At 38.8% G+C, this 27754-nt stretch overlaps 1 protein-coding gene across 1 annotated transcript; it reads right to left on the bottom strand.

Moving 5' to 3' along the window:
- Positions 1 to 560: 560 nt before the first annotated feature.
- LOC311087697 (uncharacterized protein) lies at positions 561 to 26555 on the bottom strand. The gene is made up of 3 exons (XM_084121100.1): positions 26505 to 26555; positions 5267 to 5364; positions 561 to 5143 (listed from the first exon to the last, which is right to left on the bottom strand). The coding sequence occupies exons 2-3, from the start codon at positions 5358 to 5360 to the stop codon at positions 1350 to 1352; spliced, it is 3888 nt and encodes a 1295-aa protein (XP_083977226.1). The 5' UTR covers positions 5361 to 5364; positions 26505 to 26555; the 3' UTR covers positions 561 to 1349.
- Between the last annotated feature and the right edge of the window lie 1199 nt (positions 26556 to 27754).

Below are 27754 nucleotides of genomic sequence, written 5' to 3'. Positions count from 1 at the left end.
GTGAAGCTGCTTTGATACAATCTGTATTGTGAAAAGCGCTATACAAATATACTTGATTTGATTTGATTTGATTTTCTTATAATAATTATGTATTTAATTAATTCGCCATGGAGGGTAGGCTACAGAATATCATTACCTGTCAATCTGACATACAGAGTTGTAAAGGTTGTGCCATAGTCTATTTTTATTTTTCATACTTGTTTTTACTGCACTACATTGCAATATTTCGTTTTTCTGGAATTATATATTGCAATAAAAAAAGATTGATGTACATGAATTGTTCAGGAAATCAAATGTTAAATAAAACTATAGTCTTGGCTGTATAAATTAAATATTATTCATCTTTGTTAAAGCTACAAAAGTGATCTTCTCATTGTCTTTTGTTGTTTGATTAACATGAATGACAGATAGTCATAATGCATAATGGCAATAATTTTGGACATTGTTTACAAGTCGCAGTCCGTGTTCAGGACCTGGATTTTGCAAAACAGGCTTCAAACTAATTTAAACTTCATAAAGGTTTAAAAAAGTAAAATCATGAATTGACAATTAAGTTAAACAGTAAAGATCTTTTTATTAATTCACAGAGTTGAGAAAATGACTTTTTAAAAAACAATATTACTACTAATAAAAATAATTATCATTTTAAAACCCATAAGTAGAATTAATTATAATACAATTGCTGATAACTTTTGAACAGTAGTAAATTGTCAGGGAATTGGGAAATTTCACATGTGCATTGCGGCAATACAGTATAAGCTCTACCATAAGAAAAATCCATATTTCTTAATTTCAAAATGTTTTATGCCATACTAATACAACTTATAATTTCTTAAAACTCATAATTTCTTGAAAACATAAAGGAAGTGCTTGAAACCATACATTGTTTTTATAGTATTTCATAGTATTTTACAATATCAAAATGTTTGCATGATCTCACAAGACTAAACACAAAAATGAAGATTTTTTTTTTTTACATTTATACTTTTTTCAGAAGCTTTTATCCAATTTAAGCAATGCAATTTATATGGCATTTAAGCTATAAAAAATGGAAAAAAATAAATAAATACCACGCTAATTTCATGCATTCTCTGGAGCCATTATTACTGTTTTGCTAGCACCAGTTGAGCTACAGTACATGATTGTTGTGGATTCTTGAGAAATTTGACATTGCATCATTGTTGAAAACACAAATATTAAAAGCATATATAACTCTTAAATTCAGTATTCTTCATGTTAAATGATTATTGATTTACACGTGAAATAAGCATTGATGTTTAAGTAACATCTTGTTAAGCAAATTTTCAATTTTCCTAAATCTTTTTGAACTATTCAGCCTTTTATTTTGGTTAGGACATCTCCTGTCCCTCAAGGGAAGCACTTCCATCCTTTTGATCAGATGTTTTCTGTTTGCTCTGTGACTGAAAGGCAAAAGCTTTCTTAATTTTCATCATTTTCAGGGCAACAGTTTGCATTCGCTTCTCTCTCTCCTCCATAATGCGGCGCTCTGTTTCAAGCAAATTTTCTCCTTTAGCAATCTTTTCTAGGATAAGAGTTTCTTGTTTCATTTTCTCGAGTCCAACAACCCGGTCCTCAAAGCCAGGACTTTTCTCTTCTTTCTCAGTTTTGATTAGGATTTCGAGATATTCGGCTATGGAGAGAGATTTTGGATTCAATGCAATTTCATCCAGTCTTCTTAGGCAATCAGAGGACAGTTTGATCAACTTCCTTAGTTTTTCCTCAATTCCATAGAGTTCCTCTTCAAGTGCATCAAGTATGTGCTTAGAGTCCATAAACTTTCTTTTTGCCATCATGAAGTTGTCTTTCAGCTCTTTAATAGTTTTTTTCTCTATTTTTGTTTCATACGTCCACATGAAATTTTCCTTAGAATGAGCAGAGAAATGGCAGTTTTCAGGGCAGATAATGCAGTGTCCAGCCTCCATCACTGCACAAGTTTGCACTGAAAGTGCACCGAAAGTTTGCACTTCTGCAGGGTTGAAGTGACATGTGAAAAGGCAGTTGTTGCAATTGATGGCAAAACAGTTTACAGGGGTTCTGATTGCTTTCATCACCTCTACATCTTGCTCAAAATCCTCATTTTGCTTCATGCTGTCACTCTCATTTTCTAAACATTGTTTGATTTTTTTTATCTCACTCATTTTAGAGAGACCTGCAGTTATTTGAGGGGTCAGACTTTTCATGGCTTTCTCATGGCGCTCTAGTTCCTCTATGACCTTTTTAGTCATCGTCAGATCTTTACTTTCAATGGCCCCCAATGCCTTGAAAAAAGCCTTCATCTGTTTAAAGGTTTTGTCCCAGAAAAGCTTGGGCAGTTTATCATCTTCATCATCATTATCATCTGAATCATTGTCAGAGGTTGTAGGCTCTTCTACTTTTTTGTCTGCATACACAGCTGAATTGTTGAAACTGAAATGGGTGGGTTGTCCCTTTGTATTCTTTTGACAGGGTAGATCTGCTGCTTTGATGGCTTCTAGAGCTGGGATGTTTTTACTGTCTGCAAATGTGACCAAAATTATGATGTTCTCTGCAAAGTCTTTGCCAAAAATGGACAGGATTGAGTCAAAGATGTACCTCTGATTTGCACTCAGGCGGGGAAGAGAGGCCTGGACAACAAAGCAGACGGCATCAATGTGATCAATTCCCAAAGGGCTACAAAGAAAGCTTTTGACCTGCTCTGTAATCAGTTTAACATGTGCTCTTGTATCCCCAAATCCGGGTGTATCTATGATTGTGAGGGAATAGGGAATTTGAAAGCCAGTCTGATTGTACAGCTCAAAAGATGAGACATTATATGTCTGACTCTCAGCCTGTGAGCGATTGGTCACTTCATTGATTAGTTTGAAGCGATATGCATCCTGCCACTTTACGCCCAGTATGGAATTGACCATCACATTAACCAGTGTGGTTTTTCCTGCACCCGTTGGTCCCAAAAGAAGGATAACTTTGTTTTTCACATCCTCAGCCTTACTTCCGAAGACATACCGATTAAAGCTAACAGTCTCTTCCATTTTTTTGTGTAGTGTCAGTGTATGTATTGATGGATTGCCCTTTTTAATTCGTGAAGATTGATTCAGGAACAACTCGCTCTGGCTGAAACTGGCTGAAAACACAGTTTCAGGGCTGAAAAGACTCTCTCCATCATTTCCACAGTTTGCAAAAACTCGGATTGTGTAATCTGTGTCTTCTTTCAGTCCCTGAAGAGTGCACTCCCTGTTTGTAGATTTCACAGACTTCCCTGGCTTTTCACTTTCTTGATCCTTTCTGCATTCTCTGAATTCCAACACGTATCCAGTGACCAGAACATCTTCTCCCACAGATGTAGGAACATCCCAGGCTACAGTTGCAGACTGTGATACTACTCGTTTCACTATAGGTGCTCCAGGAGGAGAGCATGGACGAGTCCTGAACAATGATGTTGTGCCACTAGTCAGACTTACTCCTGGATGACACACCGCCTTACAGTTGAAACGATATTCTTTATGTGGTTGTAACTGCTTGACTGTGACTTGATCAGAAACCCCATCAGTAAACACATCTGTCCATTCAGAGCTCTGCGCAGACTGATATGAAATGCAGTACGAGTTCACACAACTAACACCGTGTTCAGGAGGTTTGATTTGCAGATGTATGCAGTCATGCTCCGCACTCAAGAAGACTGGTTTGGGGGGTTTTGAGGGGAGCTCGTACTGTGAGCTTATGAGTCTCCCCCTTTCATAAACATGAATTGAAGAGGCAGTGATGAGTTCATCCGGGATTGATGCGATGCAGAATTCAATGTTCTTTCTTCCTTTATTGGCTTCTTTGAAATCTAGGAAGGACTGTATGTTTTCCCTGGTCAGTGTAGTTACATTTCCTGAGGAAAACCATTTTTCTGTCTTTTTTGAGGAATCTTGATCATAACTCACTTGCTCTCCTTTGTTACGCGATTGTTTTTTCAGGTAATTCTCCAGGTCTGAGATGTACAGTTCCTTTTCATTTAAGGAGGAAAGTGCAAAAGCTATCACATAGTAATTGGATCCTTTCAGGACAACCTTGTCCAAGTCATTGCTGGATGAAAGAACAGGGACTTCTTTCATGATTTCGAGGTAAGATCTAATGACATTAATCTCTCGCTCTCGCTCATTGAGGTACTTGTGTACCAGAGCACCCTGAAACGGGGATCTTTCTTTGTCATTAAGAGCATCAGCAAGTTCTTGTTCTTCTTTTCCTCCGCCCCTTATGGATGGAAGAAGCCTGCAGAGATTTTTTTGAAAAACTATTTTGTGCTCTGAGCAGAGGTCCTTAAATTTTCTGATTTTAGTTTTGATTTCAGGGAATTGAATGGCAACATTGTCCCTCATCAGGTCTTGACATTGAATGTCACAATTATCCAGTTCATCCATGATCCGTTGGGCACGTCGTACTAGGCTTACACTGATCTCCCTGACTAACTGAGCAGCTGTTGAATCTAGTTTTTTCAGAGGGTAAAGCCATACGGTCATTGGCACAGCATTCTCTCCATGTTCTCCCAACAGTTTTGGCAGCTCTGAGTACACCTTGATGGCATCTACATAGGAAACTGGATTGTTTTCCAGAGCAAAATCTCCATGAAAAGTGCAGTTGAATTTGTTCATTTTCTCTTTTTCTGAATCACTCATTTTCAAAGATGCTTCACCTTCAACTGATATTAAAGGTATATTTTTGATTGTTGCATGCAGGTGTCCTTGTATCTCTTGATGATTTTCATTGGATGAAACTTCACGGTCAAAAATAAAGAACGCTTGAGCTCCATACAATAGAGCCGTAACAACATGTGTGGCCGAGCCCTCCTGAAAAACATTGCTATGCTTTATGTTCCCTGTTCCAAGATGCTCCATAGTTAACTGCTCAAAACGTGCCGTTGACCGATACTGTAAGGTGACTCGAGATTGATGTTTGGACTTCTTCTTGTCATTTAAATAGCCAGCTGACCCTTTCACACGAACTAATCCACACAGAAAACTGGCTTCAAGAGATGCAGAAATATTCAAAGCTTCTACTTTGTCTTCACTTGAATCTGAGGCAATGATTTTGAAGTCAGTGTTTGGCTGTGGCCGTACATTGATATTCTTCTGCAGCATCTCAGCATCCCAAAGAGTTATTCCTTGGGAACATTTTATATGTTAATAATTAGTTACCCCAAAGTTAAAGCATAAAATCTAACAAAGTAATGAATTATACCATTTAGATTGTTTCCTCCCCAGTGTGTTCATGTGCTTTTTATTACCTGGAATGAGGACATCTCTTCGGCAGTCATAAAGCATTCCCAACTGAAAAGGTCGGCCAAGACAAGCCAGTTCAATGGTTTCAGAGTCCGACATCTTTCTAGTGGAAAAGTCTTGGATTATAATTTTTTTGTAAATGTTAAATAAAAAGATATACAACGTATGACTGAAAAAAATACTGCATTAGCAACAAAATTAGCAGCAAAAGCAACATTAGAAAAAAAAACATTCATTGGGCCATCTTCAAATATGGGTAAAATTATCTTGAGACAGTGCTTGCAGCTTTAACCCTTTCATGCATGAATTATGATAACCTCAGTCAGGATTTTTTTCCTATGTGTTTTTATTGCTCTTAGGGCATGAAAAACAAGAATTGATTTTTATTTTATTTTTTTACAAATTTTTCAAAGAGATCTTCAGATGTCCACTTGAGTGGACAGCATGCGGTTGGTTTAAACTGAAGATATACTGTATTAAATATAAGAAAATAATCAAACAGATAAAGTATGTGAATTTAACAAACTAATCAATGCAATTATATCAAATAATGTGAAAACTATAAAATATATACAAAAAATATAAATGCAAAATATTGCAATGGCTTCATACAACTTCATACAAGTTGCACTTCGCATATCTTTGATATCAGAACATGAGGACGTGATTCCATCAGAATTCTCTACAGCCTGTCAAGGTACAACTGTGGAAACCACTCAGATGCTCCCTCCAGTGCACCAGAGTATGGAGATTTACCCTTATTAGCTGATAATTCTGATTATGTTCAAGATGGACATGCACATTTCTATCATAGCCCTCCTCTGAGTAAACCTAGCGATACGTTTTTTTCAATCTCATCTGAAATGATCAGTGTTGGGGGTAACGCAAGTAACATGCATAACCCATTTAGATTACTTTTTTGATGTTACAAGTAAAGTAATGTGTTACAAGTAACATGCATTACCTAATCAGATTACTTTTTGATCTAACAAGTAATTAACTACAAGTAATGTGCATTACCTAATCAGATTACTTTTTGATGTAACGAGTAAAGAAACGCATTACAAGTAACATGCATTAAGTAATCAGATTACATTTTGATGTTATGAGTAAAAAAACGCATTACAATAATGCACATTACATAATCAGATTACTTTTTGATGTTATGAGAGAGGAAACGCATTACAAGTAACATGCATTATGTAATCAATTACTTTTTGATGTTATGAGTAAAGAAACGCATTACAAGTAACATGCATTACGTAATCAGATTACTTTTTGATGTTATTAGTAAAAAAAGCATTACAATAACATGCATTATAAAATCAGATTACTTTTTGATCTAACAAGTAAAGTAATGCATTACAAGTGCCATACATTATGTAATCACATGATTTTTTTTTTATGTCAATGAAAATTACATTCTAATAATACAAATACATTTATTTACAGTAGAAAAAGTCAAAGCATATTAAGTTTTTAAGTTTTAAATTTCAAAAACAATATTCACATTATAATTATGAATTGTAGCTGAAATATAGCCATTGCATGCATGACGTCCACTACAGTGGACATGTGATTAATCAGAGTTTTCTCTCAATCTAAAATCAAAACTTCTGCAATATTTTTTAAACCTACAAGAGTCTCCTATGATAGAAGGAATGAGTGGATATTCCGGAGCAACTTGGCATGTCTGACTGACCCTTGGCCATCTTGGTTTGGAGGGGGAAAAAATCAAAACACAAAGGCTTGCCACTTGGTTGCAATTTATAGGATGATGCACCAGGGTCCAATGAAGAGATTGATGTGCAACTTTGCCATTAAAAAAACCCGTGCAAATTCAAGAAAATGCTTTTTTAATAGCTGTCCACTGTAGTGACCACTATGCGTGAAAGGGTTAATATATTTAGTGCTGTAACTAATGATTTTTTTTTTCTGTCGATTAACTTATTTTTAATAACACAGATAAATACATTAAGAAACAGAAAAAACTGAGACAGACTAAATCCAGTAGAACTGTGGCAATGTCTCCAAGACGCTTGAAGAAACCTGCCTCCAAAGCTACAGTACTGTGAAAAGTTTTACGCCCTTAAAATGCTGTAGTGAGGATGCTTTCAAAAATAATGCTATAAATAGATTTTATCAATTAACTTCTATTAACTAAATCAAATCCATATTTGGTGTGACCACCCTTTGCATTTAAACCAGCTTTTGTCCAGGTACACCTGCACGTAGTTTTTCAGGTAGATTTGCAGGAAGGTTTCTCAGTTCTTCTGGATTTAGTCTGTCTCAGTTTTTTTTCTGTTTCTTCATGGAATCCCAGACGGACTCGATGATGAGATCAGATCTCCGTGTGGAGCACTGGATTTTCACTGGATTATTACATTATCCATGTAATAAATGGATTGATTAATTAATTAATGGCAAAATTATTGTTTGGAAATGTAAACTGATATTTCCTACTGAAACACTTAGGGTTGGGAACCAAAAACCGGTTCTTATCCAGAACCGGTAGTGTTTTTTGAAAAATACCGGAACCGTGCGAAATTCCTAAGTTTCGGTTCCAAAAAACGGTTCTGGGCCGATGTGTGGGCGAAGTGCTGGGAGCTTATCCTTCAGCGACGTCTCACTCACCTCATGAATATTAAAATAGTAATGAAAGCACTCGCGCTACTCATATACGTTTTGAGAGAGAGAGAGAGAGAGAGAGAGAGAGAGAGAGACGATTATGAGAGGCCGTCTGAGACGAAACCCACTGAAACACTTGCAATACACATTGAAAACTTGCGATACACACTGAAACACTCGCGCTACACACTGAAACACTCGCGCTACACACTGAAACACTCGCGCTACACACTGAAACACTCGCGCTACACACTGAAACACTTGCGCGTACATGTGAAACACTATATATGTGCATATGAAAGACATGCGGTAATTGCGGTTACATAGAAACTCTTTGCATATACCCTGTAATCGCCCACGTACTGTTGTACCTGCATTAAGACTGCACTTTTCAAACATTCGCGCGTGTGAGAGAGCACAAACATTTTCAGTGTGTCCGGAAGTCATTTCATTGCAACCGGAAGTTTGGTTCATTTGGAAACAGAAGCGCGGTTTATTTATCACTGTAAAGATGTACAATTCTTAGTTTCATTCATGGTATAGTAACATGAAAAATGAGCCATAATCTAGTCATTAGTGGAATATTGCTGCAATCTCCGGGACAAACTAACACTTAATAACATGAAATTTTAACAAAAGCCACTAGATTTCAAACATAGCCCACAATCAGACATCATTTCAATGTATTTATTTATTTATTTTGTTTAGCTATAGTAAGTGTGAGCTTAGTCATCAAGTGTCATGCCATTTAAATGAATGGAACTTTTTTTTTTATGTAAGAAAAGGTCAAGAATAATTTGTAACCTTTGTCCAATTTCGATCTTGTCACAACTCCCTGAAAACTATCAACAAAACGGACAACATCTGCTATTCTTACTTTTGTCAGATATATTATATATATATATATATATATATATATATATATATATATATATATATATATATATATATATATATATATATTGCCACTGTTGCCTTTGGCTTGCTCAGTTGGGGATATTTTGGGGATATTTAATTTTATTTTATCAATCAATAAATTCCACTTGAAACAAACCTTGTTGTATTATTTGAATTTAATACTGTGAAGCTGCTTTGATACAATCTGTATTGTGAAAAGCGCTATACAAATATACATATTAATGACAGATAAAACAAGCTGTTCACAGTCCAAGTTACGAGGATTTCAAAAACAACATGGACTTTGGAATCCAAAACACTCAAGGTTTTGTTTTGGAATGGAATAGAAGCTTGCCTTCAAAGCATTTGTTTCTTTTGTTTAGTATCGCAATATCGCAAGTGTTACAGTGTGTATCGCGAGTGTTACAGTGTGTAGCGCGAGTGTTTCAGTGTGTAGCGCAAGTGTTTCAGTGTGTAGCGCAAGTGTTTCAGTGTGTATCGCGAGTGTTTCAGTGTGTAGCGCGAGTGTTTCAGTGTGTAGCGCAAGTGTTTCAGTGTGTATCGCGAGTGTTTCAGTGTGTATCGCGAGTGTTTCAGTGTGTAGCGCGAGTGTTTCAGTGTGTATCGCAAGTTTTCAATGTGTATTGCAAGTCTTTCAATGGGTTTCGTCTCAAACGGCCTCTCATAGACGATCTCGATTCAAACACTCACGCGATCTTATTCCTAAATGACAAAAACTTCACACTGGAACATTCAAATCTGTTTGCGCTGTCGCTGAGAGAGCAGTTGTCAATATGAAACAGCTTTACTTTCACAATCTTTTCAACAACACAGTATCGGTATTTCGGTGTTACAAATATTCAAATGATCACAGAAGTACTGAAATAAAAGTTTATAGTTCGAGAATAAACACTGATATCTACGGTAGCAACCAAAACTGAGTAAATCACCTTTTGAAAGTCGCTTCAAATAGCGAAAATACGCTTCAGAATTTAAATGTATATAATGAGCGAGTACATCATGAATGTCTTTTTTCAAACCGTGTTTTTGTCTTATCCTGAAATGAATCACTACAGCAAGCCTGTAATAAGCGTTTATACTCGGACTACTTTACACCGGCACCGCTGCGGAGTAGCACAGTGCCTGAGTGACTCACCCGCGTCATAGAAATAAACATAGAGAAGTAGCTCCGGCTACAATGTTCTTCCGCAAAACGTTCTGTTTATTTAACTGCTAGAGCGCTGATTCATCCAGTAATGAAGTGAAGTCTTTATGAATCAATCATTCAAATCGAAATATTATGTTTCACCTGTCTAGATCTTACATGTGTGTTCAATCATATTCTACCCCTTCTGAGAGGGTATTCTCCACTGCTGGAGATACAATAAGGCTTAAGCTATATAGTAGAGGTCCCAAATTATCCTAGAGAATGCAGAAATATTTATTTTCCTTCAGAAAAATTAATTATTTTTGCAAAAATTGCTTAATAATATGTTGAATTTGTTGACATTACCAGTCTGACTGGTAAAACTCATTTGACAAGTATAAGAAATAAACACAAAAAGGATGTTTGCCTTACTACTATTTTTTTATTCGTTGTTTTAATAATTTGTATTGAATGGGAACCGGAACCGAAACCGGAATCGTTTGGCGGAACCGGAATCGGAACCGGAACCGGAAAATGTCTTACGATTCCCAACCCTAGAAACACTACAGTAAAAGATATGAATAACTGGCTTAAAACCATTTCTTTGGGGCGAAAATACTAGCGTGCCTAAGACTTTTGCACAGTACTGTGTGTATATATACACACACACTACCGGTCAAAAGTTTTAGATCGGTAAGATTTTTGATGTTTTAAAAGAAGTATCTTTTGCTCACCAAGGCTGCATTTATTTGATTAAAAATACAAACAAAAACAGTCATTTTGTGAAATATTATTACAATTTAAAACAGCTGTTTTCTATGTGAATATATAGTTAAGTGTAATTTATTCCTGTGTTCAAAGCTGAATTTTCAGCATCATTACTCCAGTCTTCAGTGTCACATGATCCTTCAGGAATCATTCTAATATGATGATTTGATGCTCAAGAAACATTTATGATTATTATCAATGTTGAAAACAGTTTTTTACATTTTTATTTCCCCCTCTTTGAACTGCCACCTTACCGTGGTGGAGGGGTTTAAGTACCCGAATTACCCTAGGAGCTATGTTGTCTGGGGCTATATGCCCCTGGTAGGGTCTCCCAAGGCAAACAGGTCCTAGGTGATGCCTGGACATGGAAACTAGCTCTAGGAACGTGGAATGTCACCTCGCTGGCGGGGAAGGAGCCTGAGATTGTGCGTGAGGTTGAGAGGTACCGACTAGAGATAGTCGGGATCACCTCCATGCACGGCTTTCCTGGAACCACACTCCTGGAGAGAGGATGAACTCTTTACCACACTGGAGTTGCCCATGGTGAGAGGCGGCGGGCTGGTGTGGGTTTGCTTATAGCCCCCCAGCTCAGCCGCCATGTGTTGGAGTTCACCCCGGTGAACGAGAGGGTCGCTTCCCTGCGCCTTCGGGTCGGGGATAGGTCTCTCACTGTCGTGTGCGCCTACAGGCCAAACGGCAGTGTAGAGTACCCGGCCTTCTTGGGGTCCCTGGGAGGGGTGCTGGAAAGTGCTCCGACTGGGGACTCGTGTTCTGTTATTGGACTTCTGTGCTAGTTACAGCTTGTCCATAATGAAAGCCATGTTCAAGCATAAGAGTGTCCATCAGTGCACGTGGCACCAGGACGCCCTAGGCCGGAGGTCAATGATCGACTTTGTGGTCGTTTCATCTGGCCTCCGGCTGTATGTCTTGGTCACTCAGGTGAAGAGAGGGGGGGAGCTGTCAACCAAACACCACCTGGTGGTGAATTGGATCCGATGGCCGGGGAGGAGGCTGGACAGACTCGGCAGACCCAGACATACTGTGAGGGTCTGTTGGGAACGTTTGACAGAGTCCCCTGTCAGAGAGATCTTCAACTTCCACCTCCGGCTGAGCTTCGACCGAATCCAGCTGGAGTTTGGAGATATTGAGTCTGAGAGGACCATGTTCTCCACCTCCATTGTCGACATGGCCACTTGGAGCTGTGGCCGTAAGGTCTCCGGTGCCTGTCGAGGCGGCAATCCCCGAACCCGGTGGTGGACACCAGAAGTAAGGGATGCTGTCAAGCTGAAGAGGAGTAGTCCTATCGAGCCTGGCTGGGTTGTGAGACTCCTGAGGCAGCTGACAGATACCGGCAGGCCAAGCGGACTGCAGCCCGGGTGGTTGTGGAGGCAAAAAAATCGGGCTTGGGAAGAGTTCGGTGAGGCCATGGAGAAGAGAGACTATCGGTTGGCCTCGAAGAGATTCTGGCAAACCATCCGGCTCTTCAGGAGAGGGAAGCAGTGCCCTACCAACACTGTTTACAGTGGAGGTGGGCAGCTGTTGACCTTAACTGGGGATGTCGTCTGACAGTGGAAGGAATACTTCGAGGATCTCCTCAATCCCTCCGACACGTCTTCCATTGAGGAAGCAGAGGCTGAGGGCTCAGAGGTGGACTCGTCCATCACCCAAGCTGAAGTCACCGAGGTAGTTAAGAAGCTCCTCGGTGGCAGGTCCCCGGGGGTGGATGAGATCCGCCCTGAGTACCTCAAATCTCTGGATGTTGTGGGGCTGTCTTGGCTGACACGCCTCTGCAACATCGTGTGGTGGTCGGGGACAGTACCTTTGGGCTGGCAGACTGGGGTGGTGGTCTCTCTTTTCAAGAAGGGGGACCGGAGGGTGTGTTCCAACTACAGGGGGATCACACTTCTCAGCCTCCCCGGGAAAGTCTATGCCAGGGTACTGGAGAGGAGAATACGGCCGATAGTAGAACCTCGGATTCAGGAGGAACAGTGCGGTTTTCATCCCGGTCGTGGAAAAATGGACCAGCTCTATACCCTCTCCAGGGTGCTGGAGGGTTCATGGGAGTTTGCCCAACCAGTCCACATGTGCTTTGTGGATTTGGAGAAGGCATTCGACCGTGTCCCTCGCGGTGTCCTGTGGAGGGTGCTCTGGGAGTATGGGGTCAGGGGCCCTTTGCTAAGGGCTGTCCGGTCCCTGTACGACCGGAGCAGGAGTTTGGTTCGCATTGCCGGCAATGTCAGACTGTTTCCCGGTGCATGTTGGACTCCGGCAGGGCTGCCCTTTGTCGCCGGTTCTGTTCATAATTTTTATGGACAGAATTTCAAGGCACAGCCAGGGGCCGGAGGGTGTCAGGTTTGGGGACTGCACGATTTCGTCTCTGCTTTTTGCGGATGATGTTGTTGTGCTGGCCCCATCAGACCAGGACCTTCAGCGTTCACTGGGACGGTTTGCAGCCGAGTGTGAAGCGGCTGGGATGAGAATCAGCACCTCCAAATCCGAGGCCATGGTTCTCAGTCGGAAAAGGGTGGCTTGCCCACTTCAGGTTGGTGGAGAGTTCCTGCTTCAAGTGGAGGAGTTGAAGTATCTTGTGGTCTTGTTCACGAGTGAGGGAAAGGATGGAACGGGAGATTGACAGACGGATCGGTGCAGCTTCTGGAGTAATGCGGTCAATGTACCGGTCTGTTGTGGTGAAGAAAGAGCTGAGCCGCAAGGCGGCGCTCTCGATTTACCGGTCAATCTATGTTCCTACTCTCATCTATGGTCATGAGTTGTGGGTCATGACCGAAAGGACAAGATCCCGGATACAGGCGGCTGAAATGAGCTTTCCCCGCAGGGTGGCTGGGCGATCCCTTAGAGCAGTGGTCGGGAACCTATGGCTCACAAGCCACACCTGGCTCTTTGGCAAAAATCATGTGGCTCGCAAGGTCTCTCAACCTTTACCAACAAACGATCGATAACATTTTTAATTCAACAAATCAACAGAGATCGGCTCTCTGCAGAAAAAGCAGACAATTACAATTCCCTTGTTGTACAGCCTACCGAAGTTAATGAAAAGTTTATAATAATAATAATATTCAAGTTGTACCGGCAAAAGTGCGTGTTCAGTGCTGTTCGCGAGTGTCACGACTCGTCACCACAGCAATCAACTAAACCACTTACGTTTCTGTGGTAACCTACAGCTTCTGCACTGAGAACCATTTTTAGAACAGCAGCGAAAATGTAAAAGTAGACAATGTAAACTTTAATATATCCTTTTATTGAAACGGGTGCTTTGCTGTGCAAATAGACATTTCAAAACATTTCACCCACTGGTACTTTCACTTTTGCCGCAGAGACTTTATGTCCTATAAATGTGTCGTATTTTTGATAATCCGCGCAGATTTCAGTTGACGATTCTGTTATTAAGTTATTTATAACAAAACATGAATGAATGAGAAAAGAAATATTAATGTAGCGTTTATACGCCCACGTATAAATATTATTAATTATTATTCATAACGAATTATGATCAATAATTAATAATTTAATTATTTTCAATTATTTACTGTAACAGAATCAATAATATGATAATTTACAGTTCATCCAATGAACAGAAAGCATAAACAATTATTAACTCTAGGAAATATAATATCTTCCTGGCCAAGAAAGAATAACCCCCTAACAGTAAATTAAGAAATAGGGTAACAGCATAGGTAACTTTTGATCGAAGTTCAAGACAATAAAATTTGATAAGCACATACACAAGCAATCTCTTTTCAAATACAAACAATACTTTATTGATTATATACTAACACGTACAGCTAATGTCTAACACAAACACACACACACGCACACACACACACACACATATTCATACGAGTTGCAGAAAGGAAGAGAGTGAGGAAAGAGTGGGTTTAAGAGTGAAAGGATGAAATCTCACGATTCCATAATGCACTTAGACATGACCTGAACGAACCATCAAACATTAATTTAACCCTTCTATCGTTTTAGGCAGGTTATTAAAGTTATATAAATACACCAGTTTAGCTTTCAGTCTGGAGGTTACTTGCTTGTCTTCTCGTTCCTTTTTGGGAATTCCCTTCGTTGCGTAACAGAGGGTTCCCCCGGGTTCGTTCGTCGGCTGTGGTCTCCTTGTGCATGGATAGATGGGGCGAGAACCAGTCACGTGTGGCTGGCGGTTGCTGATGGTTGAATGAGTCTTTGAAGTTGAAAGCGTGCGTTGCAGCCGCGAATCGTGGAACGAAACTTTGCAGCAAAACTTAACTTAAAACCGAGACTTTCAATCGGAAAATAAAGGAAGACTTAGAAAAGAAAAGAAGACTTAGACGAGAGTAGTAAGACGGCTTGAATGAAACTGTTTAACCCATGTTCTACAGATCTTGATTTGGGTTATTTCTGCTCGTTTGTTACATGGTACTAGTCTGCCGGAACTTAGAGAGCTTAGAGCTTTTAGAGCAGAGAGAGAGAGAGCTTAGTTTTTTTTGGGTCTAAGGTTTTAACTAAAAGTTTGTCCCCCCTCCTGAAGAGAGCGGACCAATTAGACACTGGCTTTGTTTCATCGTAAATCTGGGGTGTTGGTGTGTTTTCTAGCTCTTAAGCAGAGAGGACAGAGGCCACAGTTTAGACATGATTTCTAATTAAAAGAAGATCAAAACATATTACACCGATATCATTCAAGCCATCTTGCTAGTTGTGTTCGTAAGATAGCATTGATATGAAACAGTACACACTGTCATTCACACACCTAATAATTATAACAATTACATGAATTATATGGGATTAAAGCATATCTTATTAGAATATGCATATAAGTGGTGGAAACACACAGGATTATGTAGTTGCGTGATTGTTTGATTGTAAGTCCATTGAGAATTGTTCTTAAATGATTTTATGTAGTTTATTGGTAAGAATCAGTTTTCTGGTTTGAAGAGACAGAACTCTGTTTGTTCTGTTCAGAGGTCTTAAGGAGGAGGGGTCAGGAATGCTGTGGTGTCATTTCTGAACCAATTTGTCTTTTAAAAACCCCCTCATATTGACAAGTTCTTCCTTTAGCTGGGCTCATAAAAGTTCTTAGTTGGGGGGTTTTCGTTGGTTTGGTCATTAGAAGGGTCTTTTGCAGACTCTGTGGCGCCAGGATGGGTGACTTATGGCTCTGGACTGTGAGGACACTGTCTTTATCTTAACCAGTCCGTAGTTGGCCACAAAGCTAGCCATTGACCAGTTATTTAGTTAGTGTTGGGGGAGGCTCTTTTAAATAGCCAGAGTGATGAGGATCATTTGACGTTCTGAACCAATCTTCTGTTTTGTTCGGCAGGAAGTAGAGAGTTTGAATTAATTTTCTGGAAGAAAATTAGTCTGTGGTTGATTTCTTCTCATTGTCGTTACATATCCCCCCTTCGGTCGACGATGTGTTGAGTAGAAGACATCGGTGAACGCTGGAGAAATGGGTAGAGGAAGCAAACACAAACAGCAAACAACAAGACAACACCTCCATGACTGGTCACTTTACTGGTGCAGGGCATTAGATTACCTAGGCATAAACAGGTTCACTCTCTCAATATAGTTAATCACGTTGACTAAAGTTTAGTTCAATTTTAGGACGTTATCCTAATTTGTTTTGGGACGGTGATTAATTAATTTTGTGACTAAATTTGATTTGTTTGTTTTATTCTCTTCTAAATTGTTCTAGGTTTAGACCAATTTACCGTTCAATTTGTGATTCGAATGATGCAGGGAGTTCTCTGGCTCACATTCGTTTTGAGGTGACTTACAAATATTAGGCGTGGTGTGTCAATCCTATTATTGTGACCTTGACCCTTATGGGGCGGACAGGCATTTTACCTAATAAAAGAAGAAAAGGAAGGAAGGAAGAGGTAAAACAAAACAAAGCAGTTGAGTGTTCCTCCTGATATGAATTGTAACTACTGTTGCACAGCTAAGGTGTCAGGGATCATGATGTAATGATAGGTGTTCTCAGGTGTACTTGTTGGATGAGTAGTTAGTTGCCATGTTTCCTATGGTAAGTGTAGCTAAGTTGTTAAGCTAGTTTCTGAAGTTAGTTTCTACCTGTGGGGGAAAACATGTTTGTTGAATGTTTTGCACAGTAGAGGCAGTTAACTTCTGTATGTTAGTGAGTATGTTAGGGATGTTGTGTAGTGTATGTATGTATGTATTAGGGATGTATGCATGTATGTATGTATGGTCAGATCTGTTTCAGTCTGTTTTGCTCCCCCCTTTGCTTGATGGCTTAGCTTTGATGAGCTTGTTGCCTCTTTGCCTTGGAAAAGGGATCTTCTGTGATCTGCTGGGAGTCAAACCAGTAAGGCAGGAAGTTCTCTGGCAGACATTGGGAGGCAGTTTGGCATGGCTGGATGAAGCTGTGGTGCAAAACTTGGTCTCCGTTGTTGCATTCCTCCGATGATACCTTTTGGTTGTGACAGACTTTCTGACGTTCTGGGCTTACTGTTGTTTCTGTAGCACACATATGGTTCTTGAGTTTGGAGCTCGTTTGGTGGTTTCTTTATGAGTGATGGGTAGCCAGGATGGTGTTTTCTGGTACCTCTGGGTGTTTGTCAGTGGTTGACTGTGAGAGACCACTCTGTTCTGTGTTGTTGTAGAACAAGTGGTTGTCATCTTCATTATGAAGGTGCATCAGATGAATCAGTGGTCTTCCGTGTTCAGCCTGTTTTCTAAGAACACTTCCAGTCGCCTCATTAGTTGCTCCATATCTTCTGAGGGTAAACTGTCTTGTTCTTGGGCATACTCAGTGCTGTGCTTAACTGAGTTGTGCCGAGGTGGGTTTCCTGAGAAGCGTGGCTGGTCCCATGGCTTTTCCATGTGGTTGGTGTGGTATCTGTCATCAGCATGGGAATCACGTTCTCTGTGCTTCTTACGAAGAACTGTGGTGTTGTCATGCCACTGGTTGTCTTCCAGTGCAAGGCTTGTGTCTTGGCTGAAGGAGTTTGAAACTGTGGATGTTTTCAAACCTTTCTTTGAGGACATCTTCTGTTTGATGTGGGCCTTGTGCGTCAGGTCACGTAACTGTTGAATTGTCATTGTGTCTGCGCAGGCCTCGAGACCAAGATGATGACTTAATCCGGGGTGCAGGTTTCTCAGAAAGAGGTTTTTGAAGTTCACATCCTCTTCTTGTTCAGGTGAGTTATGTGCACCAAAGAAGGCTTGTCGAAAACGGTGGTAGTATGCTTGGGGAGTCTCGTGTCGACCTTGTTTGGTTTCCAAGGCGATTAACACACCGTGTTCTGACTCTGGGCCTATGAATTCTTTTATCAGTGTCTTACATAGCAGTTGGTAGTTTGACTTGACATGAGCAGGTTGTCGGTCTAGGAAGCTTCGTACCTCTGAACTGGATGTCGATCTGAGGAGGTAGAACCTGTCTCTGTCAGTCACATGAGGTCTCACCTCTAGGTGGAAGTTGATATCTCGGATGTAGGACTGGATGTCCGGGCATTCCGTGGAGTTCGGGTTGAACGGAGTGATATTCTTAACCAGCTTGTTGAGATCTTTAAAGGTCATCGCCGGTGCAGCTCTGGAGTCTGCCTGGATGAGCTCTCGTTGCTTGTTGGCAGTGAACGGTTCTGTGGTGAAGGCCTGTGACGTTTTGGGTTGTGGCCATTCACTTCTTTCACTGTATGGCAGTTCTTGGATGGAGGACTCTGTCCTGCTCGGCAGTGGTGATGCTGAGGGAGGTCTCTCCCTTCTTGGCTCTGGTTTCTGTTGGAAAATGTGCTGGAGTTCATCTCTGACCGCGTAGAGCTCGTCGTTGGCGTCATCTCGCTGTTGGGTCATACGATCAATGTCAGCACTGCACCTTTCCAGGTTGTCTTTCAGAGCATTAATTTTAGAGTTCTTGTCTTTAATGTCAGCTTTAGCTTTCTCTAGCTGATGTTCAGCAGACTGGAGTTGTTTTACCAGGTGCATCTGGACAGTCTTTAATTCTTGTTTGTCACATTCAGTGACTGCAAGGGCTTCTTGGAGCCTGTCAACTTGCTTCTTTGTTTCTTGCTCCACTACATCAGGCATGAGTTTGTCTTGAGCTTTCGTTTTGAGCTGGTCTGTGCAGCGTTGAGTGTGCATCAGCTCTCTCAGGAACTCAGTGGTCTGACGCTTGAAGTCGTCCTGGACTTTCACTTCCAGCTTGTCCATGCGGCTCTGGGCACGTGTCAGCTCCTCCCGAAGGTGGGTGATGTGCTTGTCGCTTAGTGTCAGCTGGGCTGTGAAGGCATTGCTTAGGGAACAGATAATCTTGGTTAGTTCCACGTGGTTGTGGTTTTGATTCTGGCTTGAATCATGTGTCAGGAATCTTCTCAGAATTATGATTATTATTAAAAATAATAACAGTTCAATTGTCTTTGGTGTGAGGCAGTCCGTAATGCCTCTGAGCCAGGCGTCCACGTCAGTGGGGTTTGTCGTCCACGGCATGTTGGCACGCTGGGGTGAAGAGACTGACACAGATCTGTGTGGGGTGTAAGCCTATGTGGTTGAACAGCTAAGTGTCGTTTCAGTGACTGTACAACAATAGTGAAGTGTTGTAATGTCTAAGTGTTGGTCTCAGTGTAGACAGGTAGGTTAGTGATGTGGAAACTTCGTCACTCAACTAAGTGAGGAAAAGAGAGAAAAAGGTTAAAACAAATCTCAATTGAAAGAATTTTTTTTTCAATGGGAGAAATATTTTTTTTAATATTTTCTATCAATGAAAAAACTGGTTTAAACTCGTGATGTGTCACTCAACTGAGTAAGGGGGAAAGAGAGAGAGGTTAAAACCAATTTCAATAAAACAAGAAAGAAAATTCTTAAGTAGGAGAAATATCATTTTTCTCATAAATGCTGCCTATCGGTGAGAATCTGTTTCCAGAAAGGTAAACAATATTATTGTTTATGTTTACAAGGAAAAATAATACAATAATAATGCTGATACCTTTTTCCGAGTTTTACAGGATTGACACCACACACCGTCAGTTGGACTGCTTACAGCTGGGATGCTATGAAGGCGACAGTTGCTCAACACTTGTCTCTGTTAATTTATCTTGGATAAGATGTTAAATTGTAAATTGTGTTTACAAAACAGAGAGAGTATGGAGAACAAGAGAGGGTTTGATTACAAATCAAATACCTATTCATTGTTTTCTTTGGAAAAATTATCTTTCTCTTTCTTTAGACTCGATTGATGGTTCTTCCAGGTTTGTTTCCTACAAATGTGAAGAAAGGGGATGGAATAAAGCAGGACAGAACAGGAAAGACGTGTAAAGGAGGAAGAGGAAGGAGTGAAAGGAGATTGGGTCCACAAATGGCTCTGAAGCCTTTGTGTCGAACTACGAGTGTAGAATTGATAGTTGCCAACAACTAAACATTCAAAAATAAAACTTTGTAAGAGAGGGTTATCTCTGATTTATTTGACACTTGTAGTGAGATACCAATGTCTCCTATTGAGGCTCAGGTGTGTTACTCCCAAGCTTTCAAAGTTCAAAAATGTATTCACCTGAAGTGATTAAATCTAAAAGAGAATTTTAGAAATTAGGAAAAATTATGAAATTAGATTTATTAAAAATAAATCGAGAAATCATTAGAAATTACCTGTTTAGGAAAATAGAATTTAAACCCTTTTTAAATCAAATTAAAATTTGACAATTAATAATCATAAACCAGTATTTTCTTTTCAAGTAAAATGCAGGTAAATGAAATTAATAATTGTGAACCGAAATTTCCTTTTCGCAGAAAAATATGGGTAAAGTATAATATGAGACAGGTAAAATAGGAAAGAAGAAAAGACCAACAGGTGTAAACATCAAGGTGTTTAAATGGTTAAATCCCTTTAACGTTGTTCAAACAGACACTGTATTTAACCACTGTCAATGACAACCGTAAATAATGCTTAAGGCTTTAGTATAGGTTAGGCCTCAATGTAAACAACTACCTAGCTTAGCTTTAGCTTAGCTTAGCTTAGCCACAAATGGGTTTGTTTCAGTTTGTTTACACTGTGGCCAGACGGGCTTTGCTGTGGGGTCCGAGTTCCCCCGGAAGCGTTGGTTAAGACTTCCGTGTCACGATTGTAACTATGGCGACAAAACAAACTCTAGTGGGCGAAGTTGTGAATTGCAGCTCGTAAACAGTAATGCATATTACATGAAATGTCGGCACATTTCAAACAATGTTCAAAGAATATGCACGTCGATTGATAATATTACGTGAAATGTCGGCGCATTTCAACCTGTACAAATGGGACGCCACTCGTAGCTGTTTTACGATGTGGGGCTTCACTCAGTTTTTCCTTCTTTTTTTTTTTTTAGAGTGAGTTTTAACTTTAAAGGAAGCAACAGCAGCTTTTCGCTGTATAATAGATGGAATAACGATCTCGGCGGATCGTCTCTGTGCAATGTTATCTGAGCACGCAAAAACAACAGGGTTTTTAACTGTTGGTTGAGTTTCAACGTCAAGCTTTACTTGAACACAACTTTAAATAATGCCTATTCAACTACACTCGGACATACGCAGTGTTTACATGAGAATTAATTGAACAGACACAGATAAGCTTATAGTTTATCACGGGGATTGCCGTGGGACACGCACAGACAACCTGATAAATAAAGACTAATCTGTGAGGAGAATATTCGTCCCAGTGGAACACGCACTGAGTCAAAGGACTTTTATGAGGAACACGCTCATTCGTCCTTTACAGGGTTATTTTAATTACTGCAGTTTTAATTTCATTCAGCTCTCTGACTGATACAAACACACATAACGTTATAGCTATTTGAAAGACTCTGGAACACGCAGATGTCTTAAGCTATAATTAAAGTATTTCAGAATCGAGGGACACGCTCAATTGTTACCTTGTCGTTGTGTGAGATCTTATATCTTGGGTTATTTTACTGCAGTTTAAAATAAAATAAAAATAGGCAGGCAGCCTAGACTAGAGTAACAGCTCTCTGTGTATTCACTCAGCAGACAGTCATTCAAACAGAGCGCGCGGCGCGCGCTGCATACGTCACACACAGACTCAGAGGTCCGGATCTCTCTCGAAAAGATAATTACTTCGTATATGCTTACAATTTTAGGTTAAACTGCCCGCATTCTCCACCATAAATGTAGCGTTTATACGCCCACGTATAAATATTATTAATTATTATTCATAACGAATTATGATCAATAATTAATAATTTAATTATTTTCAATTATTTACTGTAACAGAATCAATAATATGATAATTTACAGTTCATCCAATGAACAGAAAGCATAAACAATTATTAACTCTAGGAAATATAATATCTTCCTGGCCAAGAAAGAATAACCCCCTAACAGTAAATTAAGAAATAGGGTAACAGCATAGGTAACTTTTGATCGAAGTTCAAGACAATAAAATTTGATAAGCACATACACAAGCAATCTCTTTTCAAATACAAACAATACTTTATTGATTATATACTAACACGTACAGCTAATGTCTAACACAAACACACACACACGCACACACACACACACACATATTCATACGAGTTGCAGAAAGGAAGAGAGTGAGGAAAGAGTGGGTTTAAGAGTGAAAGGATGAAATCTCACGATTCCATAATGCACTTAGACATGACCTGAACGAACCATCAAACATTAATTTAACCCTTCTATCGTTTTAGGCAGGTTATTAAAGTTATATAAATACACCAGTTTAGCTTTCAGTCTGGAGGTTACTTGCTTGTCTTCTCGTTCCTTTTTGGGAATTCCCTTCGTTGCGTAACAGAGGGTTCCCCCGGGTTCGTTCGTCGGCTGTGGTCTCCTTGTGCATGGATAGATGGGGCGAGAACCAGTCACGTGTGGCTGGCGGTTGCTGATGGTTGAATGAGTCTTTGAAGTTGAAAGCGTGCGTTGCAGCCGCGAATCGTGGAACGAAACTTTGCAGCAAAACTTAACTTAAAACCGAGACTTTCAATCGGAAAATAAAGGAAGACTTAGAAAAGAAAAGAAGACTTAGACGAGAGTAGTAAGACGGCTTGAATGAAACTGTTTAACCCATGTTCTACAGATCTTGATTTGGGTTATTTCTGCTCGTTTGTTACATGGTACTAGTCTGCCGGAACTTAGAGAGCTTAGAGCTTTTAGAGCAGAGAGAGAGAGAGCTTAGTTTTTTTTGGGTCTAAGGTTTTAACTAAAAGTTTGTCCCCCCTCCTGAAGAGAGCGGACCAATTAGACACTGGCTTTGTTTCATCGTAAATCTGGGGTGTTGGTGTGTTTTCTAGCTCTTAAGCAGAGAGGACAGAGGCCACAGTTTAGACATGATTTCTAATTAAAAGAAGATCAAAACATATTACACCGATATCATTCAAGCCATCTTGCTAGTTGTGTTCGTAAGATAGCATTGATATGAAACAGTACACACTGTCATTCACACACCTAATAATTATAACAATTACATGAATTATATGGGATTAAAGCATATCTTATTAGAATATGCATATAAGTGGTGGAAACACACAGGATTATGTAGTTGCGTGATTGTTTGATTGTAAGTCCATTGAGAATTGTTCTTAAATGATTTTATGTAGTTTATTGGTAAGAATCAGTTTTCTGGTTTGAAGAGACAGAACTCTGTTTGTTCTGTTCAGAGGTCTTAAGGAGGAGGGGTCAGGAATGCTGTGGTGTCATTTCTGAACCAATTTGTCTTTTAAAAACCCCCTCATATTGACAAGTTCTTCCTTTAGCTGGGCTCATAAAAGTTCTTAGTTGGGGGGTTTTCGTTGGTTTGGTCATTAGAAGGGTCTTTTGCAGACTCTGTGGCGCCAGGATGGGTGACTTATGGCTCTGGACTGTGAGGACACTGTCTTTATCTTAACCAGTCCGTAGTTGGCCACAAAGCTAGCCATTGACCAGTTATTTAGTTAGTGTTGGGGGAGGCTCTTTTAAATAGCCAGAGTGATGAGGATCATTTGACGTTCTGAACCAATCTTCTGTTTTGTTCGGCAGGAAGTAGAGAGTTTGAATTAATTTTCTGGAAGAAAATTAGTCTGTGGTTGATTTCTTCTCATTGTCGTTACATTAAAGCATGATAAGTCGCGAAAAAGAACTGAATTGATGTTGTATGCGCGCTCCGAGCGCAACACGGACAAGCATAGTAGCCTTTGTCTTCGGTTGAGCGCCTAAACGGCCAAATAAAGTCGAGTATTCACGTAAACAGTGTGCATTCTTTCTCTCTCTCTCTCTCTCTCTCTCTCTCTCTCTCTCTCTCTCACTCTCTCTCACACACACACACACACACACACACACACACACACACACACTCACACACACACTCTCTCACACACACACGAAAGAGGATTTATGCTCATCAGTTGGTAACTCAACCTCACAGTGAAAGCCCTGCACAATTAATTCCATATTTCAACTTATTTATTGTTTGCTGAATATTTGTTTTTGTGTTTTTAACAAGCACGTCTTTAATAATAATAATTATATATATATATTTTTTTTTTACTGTGGCTCTTTTGGAAAAATGCATTAACCAAAAATGAAAAAATGGCTCTTTGGTCAAAAAAGGTTCCCGACCCCTGCCTTAGAGATAGCGTGAGGAGCTCGGTCACTCGGGAGGAGCTCAGAGTAGAGCCGAGAGGGGTCAGCTGAGGTGGCTCGGGCATCTGTTCCGGATGCCTCTGGACGCCTTCCCGGGAAGGTGTTCCGGGCGCGTCCCACCGGGAGGAGACCCCGGGGAAGACCTAGGACACGCTGGAGAGACTATGTCTTTTTTTTTATTTCATGATGCTATGATGAATAGAAAGTTCAAAAGAACAGCATTTATCTGAAATGGAAAGCTTTTGTAACATTAAACACTACCCTTCAAAAGTTTGGGGTCAGTAAGAATTTTAATTTTATTTTTGGGGGAAAGAAATAAAATAAATCAATACTTTTATTCATCAAGGGTGGGTTAAACTGATCAGAAGTTACAGTAAAGACATTTATAATGTTAGAAAATATTCTATTTTAAATAAATTCTGTTCTTTTGAACTTTCTATTCATCAAAGAATTTTGAAAAAAAAAATTGTACACAACCATTTTCAACATTGAAAATAGTAATGAATGTTTTTTGAGCATAAAATCATATTAGAATGATTTCTGAAGGATCATGTGACACTGAAGACTGGAGTAATGAAGTTGAAAATTCAGCTTTCATCTGAGGAATAAGTTACATTTTAAAATATATTAAAATAGAAAACAGTCATTTTAAATTGTCATAATGTTTCACAATATTACTGTTATCAAATAAGTAATCACGGGCAGCAGCGCAAAGTTGATTCTGTGCTAATATGATCTAATATTTGTGTTAGATGGGTTTTTTTTTATGTTGTACTGTAGATTTAAGTTGCAAATGAGGATTGCTAAAATTATTGTATATATTCTGAGACATCCGTCTTTTGTTCAAGCTAATTAAAGCAACAGTTTTTCAATAATGGAAGAATATGTAAAAATATAGTATTTGGGGTAAAAGGCAACCCTGCTAATTAACATGATAAAAAATAGCTGGCAGACTTTTCCATTTGTTGGCATGACATGGTTAGATTCAGATTGTAAATGTCATATATCAAGTTGGGTGTCACCTTAGAGATACCATACCAAATGAAACCATCATATTTAAAAATATAATATTAATCACATCATATAAAAAAAAAATATGATTTAATGTTACTACTGTACATCTATATTGAATTATAACGGGATTTAATTCAATGTGTTCAAAATCTTTACCTTTTAAAATAATTGTATGTATCTTTTTAAATAAATTTTAATGACAGTATATTTATTGAACGAAAATGAATTCTTGTATTTATCAAAATAAACAGAAAATAGTGCAAACTTTGCTAAAATTATTATTTCGAAAGAATATTAACTTGGACATTATTAGAAACATATTATTTTAGCTAAAGTATTTGTATAAATAATGCGTGCCTTTTGCCCCATGCTGGTGAGCCTTTTACCCTCATCTTTCCACCTCATACATTTTATAAAATCTTTAAACAAAATGAATGTTTTATTTATTTTCAAACAAAATCTGTTGCTCCATAAATATTCAATACAAACATTTTTTTTTCTGCAATCATACATTATGGAATAGTGAAAAGCACATTTTTTCTTAAGGTGTTCCTTTAGCCCCGTTGTACCCAACATATATCCACTCTTAAGGGGTAAAAAGGTAAGAAGGTGAACCTTTTGAAAGAGAGTGTATTTAAATATACACACTTTTTAAAGCATTTGAGAATTTTTACCAAGCCAGAAAAGTTCCCTGCTCAGTTTCCAAAAGGCCAAGGAAAAAACAGTTTGATACAGTTGACATCTACTAAGGCACAGTCACCTTATGGGGTAAGTTGTAGGAAACTGCTGTCAATTGACAATGATTTGAGAGCAATACCTTATATACATGAAATGTAAATTATTATTATTTATATATAACAATCTCCCACAGCATTTGTGTATTAACTTCTGGTATAATCTGCAATACAGTTATGAAGCACACTATGAAATATTAATCTTTTGTTTTGGTCGAGAGATATTATAATTAATTTAATTGTATATTACAGCATTAAAAACACACCTGACAGCTTGGCCTGACCTGACATTTATGAAAAATACTGGTGTCCCGGGAACATAGTTCGATGGTGTGGTTAAAATATTCATTATATATGTTACTTTTGTCTGAAAACCAGTATATATTTTTTTGTGTTCACTTAGCAGTCATTACAAATAATTATATCATCTGAAGTTTGGTTTGGAGGACAGAATTGACAAAATTTATTTTAATTTAAGCAACATACCTTTTTCCCCCACTATATTACTCCAGAATGATTTGTCCCCTTCAGGTTTAGACAATGTTCATTTACATTACACACTGTGGTTTTATAGAGTGTATCATGGCTACTCCTTGCAACACTGTGATTGGGCAGGCAACAAGTCACATCCCATTCACATGAACTCACATCCCAAAATGCCATCAAAGAAATGGGATCCTTCATTGTCAAATGTCACTCCAACTGGTGTATCATCAAAATAACCTCATTAGGAAATATGGTGTCTCAAAGTCCTTTGTAAACTAGTTTTTTCGTGATACCTAAAATATGATTTCGATATGATACTGTACCTGACTAATTTACCATATCGATATCATGGCAAAAAAACGAAAACAGTTAAAGTAATTAAATAATATGACAGAACTTACAATTCACTGCTCTATAAATTAATTAAAAAACAAAAAACTCACTTGACCAGCATGTTCCTGCCCTGCTTTTTGATCATTCCCTCCTCTTTATTTTATGCCAGTGTGAACGTCCTTGCAGAGATGTTTGCAACAAACACATTATTTTCAATCAAACATTCGCTAACCTTTCACCATTCTGAACGGGTTGGGATAGGAGTTAGTTGACTAAAATCTTATTTCATGATACGAGTAATTTAATATTTTTAAATGGAATTTTATAATTACCAAAAAGATGTTTTATTTTATCTTTATCAAAAATAAGCAACAACAACAACAAAAAAAATTCAGCTACAGTAGGTCTATTTAACAGTAACATTCAAGAAAGAAATTAAATAATAAAAAAAACTGCATAGTGTAAACTGCATGCACATATTGAAACTATCTTTTGGAGAAGCTAGACTTGACTGCAGGAACAGAAGTGAAACTTTTTTTCTTTTTTTGCTGACCCCCTGACTGAGAGGTCAGGATGGAGAGGACTGATTCAGTAATTGAAAATGTGAACCTTTCACTTGAAACTTCCACATTTATTTGGTTTGGTGTTGCAATGATTGACAGGGCATTTTCAATTCCACATTGAATTTTGCTTCATTCATTTTGGGACATAAAATGAAAGCTTAAACATGTTAGACATATCTAATAATTTTTGTATTACATTTTCATTTTAATCTTGTAACTTATTATATGGTAGAACTAGTGTAGGAAATAAAAAATGTAAATTATATTATTGAATTTGAATGAGTATTTTGTTCCAAATGTTGCACATTTGGTATAGAAAATGTACATTTTAAATACAGAAATACATTGCCATTT

This window comes from Abramis brama (assembly GCF_963993115.1).
Source record: "Abramis brama genome assembly, chromosome: 7".
In the NCBI taxonomy this organism is placed as follows: domain Eukaryota; kingdom Metazoa; phylum Chordata; class Actinopteri; order Cypriniformes; family Leuciscidae; genus Abramis; species Abramis brama.
Note: the sequence above shows the minus strand (reverse complement) of the source record. Positions and strands in the feature narration are given on the sequence as shown.